Source organism: Solanum tuberosum, unplaced genomic scaffold (assembly GCF_000226075.1).
Source record: "Solanum tuberosum cultivar DM 1-3 516 R44 unplaced genomic scaffold, SolTub_3.0 scf00072, whole genome shotgun sequence".
In the NCBI taxonomy this organism is placed as follows: Eukaryota; Viridiplantae; Streptophyta; class Magnoliopsida; order Solanales; family Solanaceae; genus Solanum; species Solanum tuberosum.
This window is the reverse complement of record NW_006238999.1, coordinates 1,632,499-1,648,176: the sequence shown is the minus strand read 5'-3', so window position 1 is coordinate 1,648,176 and position 15,678 is coordinate 1,632,499. Positions and strand designations below refer to the sequence as shown.

The following is a 15,678-nucleotide window of genomic DNA, read 5'->3' as shown; positions in this document are numbered from 1 at the left end:
TGTGTGTGTATATATATATATATATATATATATATATATATATATATGTCAATACATTAAATGTGCTATACTTTATATTTTAATAGTTATTATACAAAAGAAGAAAAAGTCATATTCGATATTCATGGATTTTCCTTATTAGTTTACAGTAATTCAAACAAAAAGAGGAAAAAAGAAGGTAGTTAATCAATGCCTTTGAAGATTATGTTTTAGTTAAAAATAAAAAGGAGTAATTTTCTTTTGAGAGACGGATCTAGGATTTAATTACAACGATCTAAAGTTAACGTAAGATAATAATTAAGTTTACGGTTAAATATTTTTAGATATTTAATAAATTTTTGATACATATACTATATTTAGACAAAATCTATATCAACATATTGTTTTTCAAGATAACTACATGTAATTATATAATATAAATAAAATACACTCTCAATATATATAACTTAGAAAAGTAGTATTTTCTTAAAAGAGTGTTGCAAAGTTTCAAATTGGTAGTTACATTGAAAGAGAAATTAAACCAATCTAGAATGTGGACATATTTCTCCTAATAATGAAACTGATATACATATAAGTGAGTTGAATTGAGACAACAAATATAAATATCTTTTGTTGACCACTTTAGATACATTGATAAATATTTGTCCGCGTTCGATATTTACATCAAATCATATCAATTTATTAATTATAATTAAGATAAGGATTTGTTAGCAAATATATATCATGCATTTATTGTTGCTCGCTCGAAAATATTATTTAATAAAGTCTTACATACATGTTACTTATGTAATTAGACAATTTGAAACTATATACATATAATGTTTAAGTTTTATGCACAGATACATAAAATATATATACAATCAAATCATTTAAAATGTAATCCTAAGTTACTCTATATTGATTGGTAACCAAAAATAAATGGTAAATAACATGATATAATAAGATAAAAAATATACTATTCAATCAAGATATCCATCAATTGCACTTCCTTTAAAGTACGTAATGGGGTAGATTAAAATGAACAAATTGAAAAGTTCATTATTTTGAAAACACTAAGGGGTCGTTTGATACAAAAATTAATAACGTTGTCAGTGCAGCCCAAGTTGAAGTCCAAGTACCTGCTAAGCCCAAAATACATTTTGGGCCCCTTAGCCCATTTAGTGTGACATGGATCAACAAATCAAACTTATGTCTAGTGAGGTATAAGTTCTTTAAAGGTGCGGAATATAACTTATGAGATACTAGCGAAAAACCAAATGCATCTTCACCTCCCTATTTAACTATGGCAAATGACACACCACATTTTAGAAGTCGGACGTCTATCAGACACAACCTTTACTCTACCTTCACAAGGTAGAGCAACACTGTGTACACATCACCCTTCTCAGACCCCATTTGTAAAATTACACAGAGTATGTTGTTGTATTTTAGAAGTTGGAGAAAAGAAAAACAACATACATATTGAAGCAATGAGATATTCTAGTTTCAATGTCTTCTCTCCTTTTCGGAGAAGATCTACTTATTTGGGAAGTATAACTAACGACAGCCTAGTAAACAAAGCATCTCACGTTCACAAAAGGTACGGAATAGAGCCACACACCAAGGGGGTGTGATATATGCAGTCTACCCTGACTCAAGCATTAGTGGCTTATTCCATGACTCGAACCCGGCCTATAGATTACACGAAAACAACTTTAACGTTGCTATAAAGCTTCCCTTCGGATAGTATAACTAACATCATAAAAATTCACAGTTGTTAATAGTTGGTGTTTTTTCACAAGATGGTACTTTTTCTTGACTTAAAACTACATGGATCATAAACTGACACTTATTCTGCCAGCTTTTGGAACTACAAAGAATTGTTGAGCATATAGAGCAACCTAAGGGACATTAGGTGGAAGCTTGTTAGCTAAGTAGAGAGCAAGTTTCTCTCTTTGAATTGAAGCAGATTTATCGGTAGAATCACCAACTTGTTGCCCATAGTCAGGATCATGATGATGAGTAACTGGCACTTCATCTTGAACTCCATCGTCTAAATCAATGAGAATGTTGTGCAGCAAGCAGCATACAAGAATAATCCTCGGTAACTTTTGCTTATCGGGCCTCCACATTACTCCTTGAATGATCTTCCATTTATCTTTCAACCTGGCCAAAGCCCTCTGTGCCACCTTCCTTGTTGCAAAATGCCGCTTGTTGTAATCAGCTTGGTGATCAGAAAGGTCACGTCCTGTGTAAGGAGTAAGAAGCCATGGCAAAAGGGGATAACCTGAGTCACCAACGATGTATTCTCTTAGTTCTGTGTCGTTTGAGAGGTTAAATTTCTCTCCACTTAGCCTCTTTCCTTCTTCAGTGAGTTCGAAGAATCTTGAGCTTTTGAGCACCTCAGAGTCACTTAGACTACCAGGCCAGCCAGCTAAAACATCTAGGAATCTCATATCAGGGTCCACGATTGCTTGCAAAATCATACTGTGATTCTTTTCCAAATCGGACCAGACTTTACTTGATGGATCAGCTGTAGAGAGGCAAAACATGATATGTGTGGTGTCAACTGCACCACAACAGTTGGGAAGGCCTCGGATGTTCTCAAATTTTGACTTTATGTCTTTCATGTCATCTTGATTTGTAGGCCAATGGATATGGTGAAGGCCTCTTTCTTCCATGGCTTCCACAAATCGCCAAGTTATCTGAGAGACAGTAGACTGGTGTATTCCAAGAGACTCACCAACAATTGATAGTGAGTCGCCTGAACTCAGCCTTCTCAAAGCAACAGCAACTCGGTCATCTAGAGACAAGAACTTACCGCTGAGATCAGTTATGTTCGTAGGTTTAGACATCATAGCATCCTTCACAAGTGAACAAATGTAGTTGAATGTCTTCCTTGAAAGTTTGAACATAGATTCAAATGTAACTGAATTTCCTTCCTCTACTGAAGTCCCTGAGAAACAACAAACAAAAAGAGGGTCAAATCTCATGGCCGCAAATATACTGAAACACAAAGTTAGGCCTTTTAACTGATGAATATTATCTCAAGCACAAAAAAAAAAAGACCCTTTATCCCTCGGACCTAGAACTAACTAGAAATGGAACTTGCAAGAAAGAGGTTATAGTTGCAAGCTTTTGTTTCAAAACCGTCTTGTCAACAATGATGAAAATTCTCTTCAATCATGTTCGGCATCATCTACTAAAAGTGCAGAAGCTTAGGAGCTACATATATACATAACCATCATTTCATTTCACCACTACTTCAAAATATCCTGAAGCACTTCTGTATACGTGTATCCAGTCTCTCCCTAAACACTTGCATGTTTGGTCATATACATTCTTTGGCTATCTAAGGCAAATCCGCTTATCAGTTTAGCTCCTAAAGCTAGATTAAAGCAGCCAAAAGAAAAGCACTACTCTATTAAGCTAAGCTGCAACAGTCTTAGACACTGGTGCGTAAAATTAGCTCCATTTGCTAAGTCTTCACTCGGAGATTTCATCCCAATAGCTGAACCAACCAATCCTTACAGAGGGGTGCAATTTCAGGAAAAAAGACAAGGCAATGAAATGAGAGCTCCAATATGAATTATACTTCTAATAAAAGTCATCAATGCATTTGTTCCATCCTTTAGTTACCTGCCTTTTGTCTCTTTTCCATTTCTCCATCCCTAGTTACATATCTTCACTCATCAACATCTATAGTTGCAGAATCAATGACCATAAGCACTATTACTGCTTCTTCAATAAAATAACAGAGTCTAGCAGAAATATCTCAAGCAAGGACATATAAACAAAAAGGAACCTGCTTGGAAGCTCATAGTCAAGCTAGACATAGCATCCATCAATATGACCTAGCAGTCAATTAAGTGTGTGAAAATCACGGGCAACCTGGGGTTCAAATTCCGGCAGAGACAAAAAAAATACTAATGATTTCTTCCCATCAGCCTAAACCTTGATGAACAGAGTTGTCTTACCTGCACTAGTGGGACATAGCAGAAACTCGGTGTAATAATCATGGGGTTCACAAGTTGGCTCTGCATCACCATTATTAAAAATAGGAGAGAAAATGGTCAAATTTTGCCCAGTACTTGAGCAACTTTTCCCTCTGCTAAACACTGGTTCTAATCTTACCTCATTATTGGGAAAAAATCTCGTTTTGTTTTGAACTTCTAATGAAGATCCAACCTGAAGTATAATGTAGGGTAGTTTCTTTTATGATCCAGAAACCGTCAAGACTCAGGAGCCAACTCTTTAGGCCAAGTGCAGCCTTCCAAAGTCAGGGGAAGATGGTTCATCCCCCCTACTCTACTCCACTTAAAAACTGAACTTATTTTGCATGGCACACCTTTGAACTTATTTCGCTTGACACATGGAGTTCAGTCATTCCATGTCGGAGCTACGCTAATTGTAAGGGTAAGTACAAGCCGATATTCAAATGGGGAGGGTATTAAAGTAGAACAAAGGGTAACATTAACCAATTTCGGATGGTGTAGGAGCAATTTTGGACCTTTACTCTTAAAAGGGGAGATAGAGCATAGAACTAAAGGGGTTAAAACAAAAGAAAGCACTTCCAAATTAGTATTCCTCGTGAGGAGATAGAAATAGAGAGAGCAGCACAAAACTTCAAACTATCACTAAGCATAGCTTATGAATTCAAAGTTTTCACTTCACTCATTTGTAAAGCCTAAACCTACACAATTTGATCTTTTGTCCTCAATTGTTTTTCTTTGCTATAATCTAGAATTATGCATTAATCTGTCAGTGCGGTTTGGTGAAGGGAAAAAGCAAAGACTGATTCAATTTCAGTCAGATGCATGTTCCAAGGTAAAGTCACCAGATAAATCCTACCAGCCTATTACTCACTTAGATAGGTTATGAAGATTTGAACTTTGATCAACCTTTGCAGGATATTTGGTCAGTTGACCTGTACTTCATTCGTTTTCCTCTAACAAGACAAGGGAAGCTACTCTGCATACAATGCCGGTACATTCTCTCATTTTGATCTAAATTTCCTATAAGTATTTCAAGGAAAACAGAACTATTTGCATTCTTAGAGCTGCTCAAGTGAGCGGCATGCTGCAAACTTAATAATTCTACATTTGGTATCAGGATATGATGCAGTCCTTTCAACAAAGGCCAAATAAGCAAATAACAACAGAGAATAAACTAAAATGTAGCAATTGTATTAGCCCCAACAAATTTTAGGAAGGCTAAACGATTGGAAAGGAATAATGCAAAGTTAGTAGGAGTTTAGTAAATTGTACCTAATGGAAAAGACCAAAGCAAACATCTACTAGTGAATGATTCTCAACTATGATAACGCACGCTGGTCACCCTATCATGTAAATCTTTACAGTTGATTAATAAATATGTCATTGGAAAAAGTAAAACTCGTATAACCAAGTAAACCTGACTTCCATCCTTTGGATCAGTTATTCATCATAAAAGATAAACTCTTGTCCCTTTGCTCTTTGAGTTTTTTTCATTGCTTCAAGTTCCTCCCTTTTGGTGGCTAATCTCATTCTAGGAGTATTCAAAGTGTCACAAATAACTTCAGGATCCAGAAACCAAAATTTTCACCCTCATCTTTTACCATTCGAAAAAATCACATGCATCTATTACTACATGGAAAAAAATATTCATGCACTTGAGAAACTGTAAGAGAATGTAGCAAATACAAGACTCTTTGAAACAATAAATTGGAACAAGTATAGCCAACATCCAAGACTCTTGTATACCAAGTAAATAAATAAAAATATCCTTTCTGATAGCTTTAAGCTTTTAGATGAAAGATCACCCAACAGGGAGATTTTTGGGTTCAAGTTCACAGGTATATCATATATGTAGCATATAATCAAAGGTTTCAACTGAAAGCAATGTCTTTGAACCCAAAATCTCAACAATTTTGAAAAAATGTAATAGGTTCAATAGTAAGAACCTAAGGGTTGAATCCATTAGCTCTAATCTCGTATCTTTCTATGTTTGAGTTGCATTGCCACCACTCATCTAACATATATTCACGTGTCTAAGCAAAGAAAATATCAGGTTCTAACGTAAGGACTAAGGAGACGTGCTGTGAACCTGGATAAATAAAGAAAAAATATCCCTTCGCCTGACATGGGACGGTCACACAATCCAACACACTCCTCACTTCTTCTTTTTTTTTCTCAGATCAATGAGAGATTTCCCTACTAGCCATTTTCATGGTTCAAGGAAAGAAAAAACACTCAGAAAATGTGAAGTGAGCAGAAACCAATTTAAAATAACTCAAAGTTTCACCAAGAGTCTGGCCTAGTGTATCCCATGAGGTCTCAGTTTTACACCCCGGATGCAAAAACACTAAGGGGTCGTTAGGTAGGATGTATTAGAGAATCTAATAGGATTATCAACATATGTATAACTAAGACATGGATAAGCATGATTAAAGGCATAACTATCCTTAATACACCAAACCAAACGGTGAATAAGAAATAATCTCAAGCATAACTAATCTCATCATTCAGCATTACTAATACACCCTATACAACACCAAATGAGGGGACGTTTGTGTATTAGAGAATCAGAATCTAATACATGTATTAGTCATGGTATTATTCAATCTTTTGTTTGGTAGGATTTTTAGCCATGAACAAACCATGGTATTAGTAATACAATGGATAAAGACAAAACTACCCTTAATAACACCAAACCAAACATATCAATTCAGCATAACAAATCACAGCATTACTAATCTCAACATTATCACTACACTACTATTCTTATACACTCTACCAAACGACTCCTTAATTGATTTCTTCCATCCATCCAAGCCTCAAGGCAAAACCACTAAGTGATATCTTCCATCTATCCAAACCTTGGTGGACAGAGTTACCTGATAACTCTGTTATTTGATACGTAACTGCACCGAACACCACGATTATCAAAAAAAATCACTCAAAGCTGACCCAAAATTTCCTCTAAAAGACGATAAACACAACCAACAACAAACACAACAAAAATGCAGCATCAAACATTAAACATGAAGCAAAAAAACACAAATCAAGAATCAAAATTTAGTTACCAGAAATCCTTTTGGAGAAGTCGACCCACCAATCTGAAGGACAAACATGAGATAACGAAGAAAGTAAAGGGGTATATTGGTCAACATCTTTCTCCACCTTCTTCTTCCTCTTTAACCCCCTTATAGGTCCCATTGAAAAAACTCAAAAAACCCAGTTGATTCTGAACCAAAACACAAAAAAAAAATCTCTACAGAACTGTAAACTCCCCAAGAAAAGATTTTGACCAAATGGGTATGCTTAAATGAAGGAATATTAAGAGATTGTGCTGTTTATAGAAAGTTATAATCAAGAAAAAAAAATGAAGAACAAGGTGACTGAGAGTGAGAGCAGAGTGCAGAAGAGAAAGAGGGACTAAAATGGGACAATTGTGTAAAAAAAAAATTGTTTATGGTTTTAAAGAAGCATGCAGTAATATATAGTTTGTTTTATTATAAGTGGATTATTTATTTTAGATATAATCTAAGAAAATATTGTGATATCGGACTCGAAAATATTATAATTAGGAGTTACAGAGATTGGGGGATCAGGATCGAGTGTCATGTCTAGAGTTGAGGTTATAGAGAGTTTTGAAAAATATTTTTTCTAATTTGAAAATACTATAATTAGGAGTTACTTTCGAGGTTGAGATCGAGTGTCATGTCTCGAGTTGTGGTTATAGAGAATTTAAAAAAATGTTTTTTCTTATTTTATATAGAAAAATAAGATCATTCGAATAAATATTTAAATCAATCAAACATGAAAAAATAAAAAATGAAAAGACACTAATAAGGTGGTTTAACTTTTATTTACTTTTTTTTTCATGTTCAGTACAATACTCATGTTAAAGTTTCGATTATCTAAATTTATAACGAATAAAACTCATTAGAGAGAAGTATTTCCTATTATGATTTGTTGCACCTATGATCTGAACTTGATACATTCTATTAAATGTGAAGATTAACTTCTATATATCGACAAATATCATAAATCGTGTTGAAATGATGTTGTTAAAAAGTCAACAATGATTTATTTGTATTTATACTAAAAAGAGTTGTGTAATCCGTTACAATCAATTCAGTTATATTAATTTAGTGTATGTGTATTGCACGTGAGTGTCACGTTAATATAAAGTATTTCATACAATAAGAATGAAGTATATAATACTGCAACAGAAGTTACAATGTATGTAATGTTATATTCATTTAAACAACAAAAATATGTGTTTTTATAATTTTAGTATATGCGTGTTGCACGTATATGTTACCTCAATTTAATTAACACAAAATATACGTGTTCAATTCTCATATAAAAGTTATACTAATATGAGTATAACTTTAAATACTTGAAAGATTTAATAGTTCTTTAGAATTTCTATTTAAGTAATTCATTGTATTTTCAGAGTAAGACGTCATTTTTCTATTTGGACCAATGATAAAAATCTACTTGGAAGATAACATCATTCATAACGTTTCCTAAATCAATTTTTTTTATGTATTTATTATACAAAATCATAATGAAATTCTACTTTGAAGATAACGTCTTTCATAACGTGTCTTACATTGATTTTTTTTTTTTTGTGTTTATTATACAACCAGAATGGAAAATTACTTTGAAGATAATGTATTTCATAATGTGTTTTCAATTGATTTTTCCTGTGTCTATTATACAATCAAAAACAAATTACTTATTAGATAATTAAATGTAATTTTTTAATAAATATTAATGGGTAATCTCAAAGATAATAACTAGTCTGTTATCGCAAGTTAAAATTTTATCCAGAATACTTGCACACTAATCGATGTACTAGAAGAAGAAAAAGAAAACTAGTGGAGACAAAAAATGTAAATTAATTTTGTTCCATCTTTTCAGTCTTGATAAATAGAGTTACTTGATGTATTATAGACGGAGTCATAATTTTAAATTTATAATTAAAATCAAATTACTTATTAGATAATTAAATGCAATTTTTTTAAATGGGTAATCTGGGTTATAATAGTTTGTTATAATAAGAGTGTCCAAAATATGTAATTTAATCAGAATGAAAAAAAAAAGAATTTCACGAAGGATATCCAAAAATTCCACAACAAAAACTCTTTATAAAAAATGGAAAAAACAATTGTTACTAGTGAGATTCAAACATGCAAATGCTGCCTCATTTGAAATGTCTGAAACCACTAGGCTATAATAGCTTGTTATATTAAGAGTGTCTAAAATATGTTATTTAATCACATGTGTATCATTTTACTTATATATATGATATTTTTTTCCCGACAAAGGGTGTTCAGTTAGACACCCTGAGAAACAAGTAGCTCCGCCACTGTCAGTACCTTGTAAAATTAATTAAATTGCATGCAAACTAACCCGAACATCATCAAAAGGAAATGAAAGAAGAAGAAAAATACACAACTTGAAGAATCTTGAGAAGACATCAAATGACAATTACAACATGAGCATTACTACAATTGATTCATAATGTAAGCTGTGTAAAGCCATACATAAAAATGCATCAAGGGATTTTCATCCTAAGATTGATAATATAAGGTATAAATCTACTTATAGTATGAAAAAAAAAAATACTATAACCACAATTTCAAATTTTTTTTTTCTTCACAAACACAAGCTTCTTCTTTACCTTCCTTTTGGATTCATTATCTGAGAGAACACTCCAGATGAAGTTGTTACATCTGATTCTCCATGGCTTACAATGTCGATTTCATCAGCCTCGCCCGACTCAACACGGGGAATTGAGTAAGGTATATCTGGTATGGCATTGCTGTTTTCATCTTCTAAAGATTGTCTGGCAGCAGCTTGCAAGTTAAGAACGTATTCAAGATTCCAAAGAACGTCCCCCATCGATGGTCTTTCAACACCATACTCAGCCAAACACTTCTCCGCGGTTTCACCATATTTCCTGAGTGAATCAATGCTCACTTTTCCTGCAAGATAAGGATCGATTATGTGCTCCAATTGTCCCTTCTTTTGCCAATGCATTGCCCACTCGGCTATGTTTACTTGTTCTCGTGGGAGTGAAGGATTGATTGCTGACCGTGCACATAGGACTTCCATGAGTACTACTCCAAATGAATAGACATCAGACTTCTCTGTCAGTTGCTGTCTACGATAATACTCTGGATCGAGGTAACCAAAACTTCCCTTCACGGCTGTGCTCACATGAGTTTGATCCAATGCGGGGCCAAATTTTGATAAACCAAAATCGGCCACTTTTGCTGTGAGATTCTCATCCAATAAAATGTTGGTAGTCTTGACATCGCGGTGGATGATGCACTCAGCTGCACCAGTGTGAAGATAATGCAATCCTTTTGCAGCTCCGATGCAAATTTCTAGTCTTTGTTTCCACGAAAGATGAGGAAAATCTGATCCGTATAAGTGCTTTCTGAGCGGTCCGCCTGCCATGAATTCATATACAAGGATCATCTCATTTAGCTCCTCACAGTAGCCAATTAAAGAAACCAGGTGTCTGTGGCGTAGCTTAGATAACATCTCGATTTCTGTCCTGAATTCGACAAGTCCTTGTTGAGACTTGCTATTTCCCCTCTTTACAGCAACCATTACCCCATTTTCTAGCACTCCTTTATAAACTTTGCCAAAGCCACCAACACCAATGACCAAGCTCTCATCAAAGTCCTTCGTAGCTTCACGAATCTCAGAGAATGCGAAGATACGCCCCAACGTCCGTGAAGGTGTTGTTGAAGCAAAACTACCTGCTGAGATTTTGGTTTCTGAAATTCCAATATGATTTGGAAAAGATAACCATGATAAAGATTTTTGTTTCACCATCTTTGGCTTACGGAAACAAACGAAACAGAGAAAACAGGACGCTGCAATGAGCAATAAACCAGCTAAACTTCCTAAGATAGCAAAAATTACTAGCATTACATGTCTCTTAGTATTTGATCTTTCGGAATTGCTGGAATATCCGACAAATTTTCCGTCAAGGCTGCTACTGGGATTGCTCATTTTCATTATCTCCAAACCATTTAGAATAGCATTGGATGGAGTAATCCTCAAATTAGAAGGACCAACTTGAACGAAAATTTTATTCGAGCCCGTTGACATATTCACTACAAAATCCACAAAGTAAGCAGCTGACAAAGCCATTGTCTTTGTTGAGATATCCAATGATTCCACAGCAGTTTGGTTATTGATGTACACATCGAAGATCAAATTGTTAAGAGAGAGACTAACAAAATCACAGAAATGCATCCTAACGAAGTAAATAAATCCATCTTCGACTGGAAATGTCCATGTAATGTTGAACTTTTGATCTATTACTTTGGCATCTGCCATTTCTTGTGCAGTGGCATACACCCAATTCGGTGCAATATCAACTGACTCACCCGCTGGATACTTGACTGATTTCGGATCCGTACTCACCTTCCGAGCACTAGCAGGATTAACAAGAAATGTATGATCTGAATTCCACACCCTCCACAAAGTGTCATTTCTTGGTGTCAATTTTGGACCTCCCATATTCACTCTATAAGCTGTCTCTAAAGCAACCGAGGACGGAACAACAAAACCCGGCCCCCTTGGAATTGGGACAACACTGAAATCAAACTGACCCTCAGGCATAGAGACCACCTCTATCCCATTGATAAATGCAACTGAGCCACTAACTGGAGATAATGTAAGTACTAAATCACCCGAACTACTCGATCCACCTATTTCGATTACGTATTCCTTCAACAAAGGTTCCTTTTTCCCCAATCTTGAAAAGGAAAACTCATGAAGCAATGTAATCCCATTAGCCACAACAGAAAAAACAGCTGATTTTAGGTTGTGCTTATTATTCTTAACAGGATAAAAATGCAACCTCAACCAATGTCTACCAATCTGCTTTGTACTAATAGTATACACTGAACTTTTAGTAAACAATCTAGCAGAATTATGAAGTTCAGAAAACAAACCATTTTCATTATTTGACACAGTTATAAGTGAATTTGTAGACAACACCACATCAGAACCCCCAAAATCAGATTCAAAAACCCTTCCATCTTCAACTTGTATAGATTTATTTCCACCACAGCTAATCAAGAAACAGTCTATTGGGGTAAAAGAAGCAAAACCCAATGATGAAAAACTGAGAAAACACAAAATGCTAGCAGAAAACAACAACAACCCTTTTAAAGAAACCATTTTTATTCAAATATACAACTCAAAAACAGTCTATTGGGACAAAAGAAACAAAATCCAATGACCAAAAACTGAGAGATCACACAAAGCTAGCAGAAAACAAGAACAACCCTTTTCCAAGAACACATTTTTACACAAAAATACAGCTCAGAAAACAGGACAAAAGAAACAAAATCCAATGACCAAAAACTGAGAAATCACACACAATGCTAGCAGAAAACAAGAACAACCCTTTATCAAGAACACATTTTTACTCAAAAATACAACATTACAAGACTGAAAACAAAAACCCCATATGGAAAAAACTCATTTTCTTGTCAAATTGAGCTGAAACAAAGCCAAAAAAGGCCATACCTGATGTGTACAAGATGAACAAAAAAGTAAAATTTGGGAAAAAGGTGAATGAGAAGTGTGATTTTGAAGATGGGGTTTTTGTGTTTTTCAAGATTTTGGAACTTTTAGGTCTGTTGAGGTGAGTGAATGTGTGTAGTAATGAATTTTTTTTGGAAACAAGTTGTGTTGTGACATTAAAGTTGGAAGCTTAGGGAATTGAAATAGCTAGCTAACTAACACAACCACACAGCCAGTATACAACTGTCACTCTTGCAATATTTTAATAACTGTCTGCCATACTATCTCTAGATTCATGAGTTGACCAACTTTTTTTCTAATATTATAATGCTACAAATCCAAAAAAAAAAAATGTTTTTTTTTCATTTTTGGGTGAAAATGAATTTTCATTAATGATAATTTGGACACCTTATATTTTTGTTGATGTTGATTGAGATATTTATTTCATCATAAAAAATTGTTCGATGCATGAAATATTCCGATATTCATACAGGATTTGAGAAAGAGTCAAACAATCCTACTTGAAGGGATGTAAGAATCATGGATTAGGGATGAATGATTTATTGGTTACAAGTACTTACATTATTTTTTTTAAAGATCCTCGTTAATCTAGTAGATTAGAATATAAACTTTGATGGTTATTTGGTGATTATTTTGCTTTTTCATAAAAATAATCTTTTATAATATTTGAAATAACATAGTTAGATATATTTTCATTTTATTTGTTTCTCACTCAGTGTCCGGTATCACATTAGAGCCCGATTAAATTTGGATTTGTGTTGGAACGTCCTAGAGGTAAAACACTTTCTAACAAAGGTGATTTTGTATCCAGGAGACTCGAATCCGAAACTTCTGATTAAGAGTGAAAGAGCACTTATCACTCTATCACAATCGTGTTGTGACGTAGTTAGATATATTATTCTATTTGTTTATTCATTCAAATAAAAAATTGAAGAAAATAAAATGAGGATGAGGAAATTCCCTTTAAATCATCTTATGTTATGTGGGGCTCATGCAGGAGATCACGTGCAAATCACATGCCTAAGTTTTAATCACTAATTAAGTAATCTAATCACGTGATCCATCCTGTTAAGATCCAGTTTAGCTCTTTTGATGAATAATTAATAATACACATTTTCTAACTCAAATTGATCAAATCTTTGTTTGTGTCAGTAACACTCTAATGCTTTCCAGATTACCCAATTTTTGAAGAAAAAATAAAATTATCTTTCTATTCTGTCCGTTTCAATTTATTTGTCATATTTTACTTAGTGACAATTCAAAATAGAACAAATGAATTGAAGTTACTGTACTTAACTTTTCTTTTACTTGTTACTTTCTTTTTTTTTAAACTTTCAAGTACGGTTATTGGTAATTATTTATTATTTTTTTCTCAACGGCATCTTAAGTCAAAATTAATTAAAGTACTAGAAAGCATAATAGAAAGACACCTTCTAATATGGCTTTTAACTGACAATTATTATCTTAACTTTGAAATTATATGATTAGATATCTTAACTTCATATAATTAGATCTCGTAAACACACTTTTTCAGATGTGCATTATTAAAATTAGAGTGTTTACAAAGTCAATTTAAACCAAGTTAAAATGTCTAAATGTAAATTAAAATGACAAGTAGCACTGCAACTCTGAGTGTACACACATCTCGATACCTTAACTTGGTCTCAACTGACAACTAAACTCTCTAACCCGTCCCCATTGTATGAATGTTATAAAATACATATACATGTATTAACCAAAACAGAACATGTGAGCCAAAAAGTGACAATGTTGTTCTCAAGAGTACAAACATATTGACCTCTCTAATTAATAGCCAAAAAGTTCAATGCATCTCCGATCCTCTGTTAAGATGTCCCACATCGGTAGAGGAATGGGAATTTTGTCTCCTTATATGGACTTGGACAAACCTCCACTCATGAGCTAGATTTTGGGGTTGAGTTAGGCCCAGGTGCCATATCTTTACAACTTCCAACCTCCATTTAACAGAAAATAAAAACTACGAAAAGAACAGCACAACACGAAGATCAATCAAATATTTTATCTTCTTCACTTGACCCCATGAAAGTAAGTATGTTTCTCAATTGTCCTTTGCCCTTTTTTGTTGATAGTACAATATTCTTACAACTATTTTATCTTCTTCACTTAGTGATGTGGGACTAAGTGATCCTTCTTTAGACAGGCTGTCCAAGAAAAGCACTTTTTGCTTATTTTACAGCTTAGTGCTAGCCTGTTTAATGATTATTAAGGAGTCTGTCAGTGCTAGTAGTGCCGAGTCAGAATATTCATTAAGGAGAGTCAGAATAACTATGAACAAGTTTAGGATGGATGTAGTGTTAATGTTATGCGTTTCGAATCTATCTTTATATTGAAAAAACCACAAAAATGACTATATATAGATAATAAATTTAGAACTCAGTAAAAATCAAATGAGTTGTAGTGGAATCTTAAACTAAAACTCATAAAGTTCAAATCATGAATCCGCGCTCATAAACAACTATTAGAATTTGTTCTTGTTGTATGATATACCATTTAATATAAGAATAAATAAGTCTCAACCAATTTTATTTTTTTTGTCTTGTTGAAAAAAAATCTGTTTATCACATTTATTCAATCAAAACAATAATGAGATAGTTAATGGGCTAACTTCAGACATTGCACCTGATGACAACAATTTTATGTCTCTTAACAATTTTCAGCTCTAGGGGCTGCGCGAACGCATGCCCACACTATCATAAATTATAGTGTAGGCTCGAGCTCGACCACTTGGGCAGACTTTAGGCAGGCACCCCTCCAAAGCGCAATGGAGGTCATCAATCTAAGCCATAGGTCTACGATGTCACGATCCCTTCTCCGCCACCCACCAGTAAAAAGAGTGAATAGTCTGTCAGACTTCCATGAGACAATCTCAGAGCCGGGCAAACCAGGCTGAGAACAATCATCTACTGCACACCATGACCCCGAAAGGCCCTGAAGAACAATCATCACACTCGAGTCTCATGGCCACGATTCATCCACCAGACTTGGTTTCCTGTCTCCTTAGAAGTCAAGGATATAGTGGTACGAGCCTATAGAACAGATCCTGTTCAAGTAAGGTCGTGTTCTTCTACGTTGCTGCAACAACATATAAACA

General features: G+C 34.2%; 2 protein-coding genes across 2 annotated transcripts; both read right to left on the bottom strand.

Annotated features, from left to right (window-relative positions):
• Positions 1 to 1,722: 1,722 nt before the first annotated feature.
• Positions 1,723 to 7,367, bottom strand: LOC102602811 (putative nuclease HARBI1). The gene is made up of 2 exons (XM_006345875.2): positions 7,043 to 7,367; positions 1,723 to 2,935 (listed from the first exon to the last, which is right to left on the bottom strand). Exons 1-2 carry the CDS (start codon positions 7,173 to 7,175, stop codon positions 1,881 to 1,883), a joined length of 1,188 nt encoding a protein of 395 aa, XP_006345937.1. The 5' UTR covers positions 7,176 to 7,367; the 3' UTR covers positions 1,723 to 1,880.
• Positions 7,368 to 9,441: 2,074 nt separating this feature from the next.
• Positions 9,442 to 12,819, bottom strand: LOC102598368 (receptor-like protein kinase THESEUS 1). The gene has a single exon (XM_006345950.2). It carries the CDS (start codon positions 12,177 to 12,179, stop codon positions 9,651 to 9,653), a length of 2,529 nt encoding a protein of 842 aa, XP_006346012.1. The 5' UTR covers positions 12,180 to 12,819; the 3' UTR covers positions 9,442 to 9,650.
• Positions 12,820 to 15,678: the final 2,859 nt, after the last annotated feature.

Bases quoted from the DNA above. Each gene is read 5' to 3' on its own strand.
- LOC102602811 (XM_006345875.2), bottom strand. From the start codon at position 7,175: ATGGGACCTATAAGGGGGTTAAAGAGGAAGAAGAAGGTGGAGAAAGAT. The intron at 2,936-7,042 runs GTAACTAAATTT...GTTGTTTCTCAG, and splicing joins CTTCTCCAAAAGGATTTCTG to GGACTTCAGTAGAGGAAGGA.
- LOC102598368 (XM_006345950.2), bottom strand. From the start codon at position 12,179: ATGGTTTCTTTAAAAGGGTTGTTGTTGTTTTCTGCTAGCATTTTGTGT.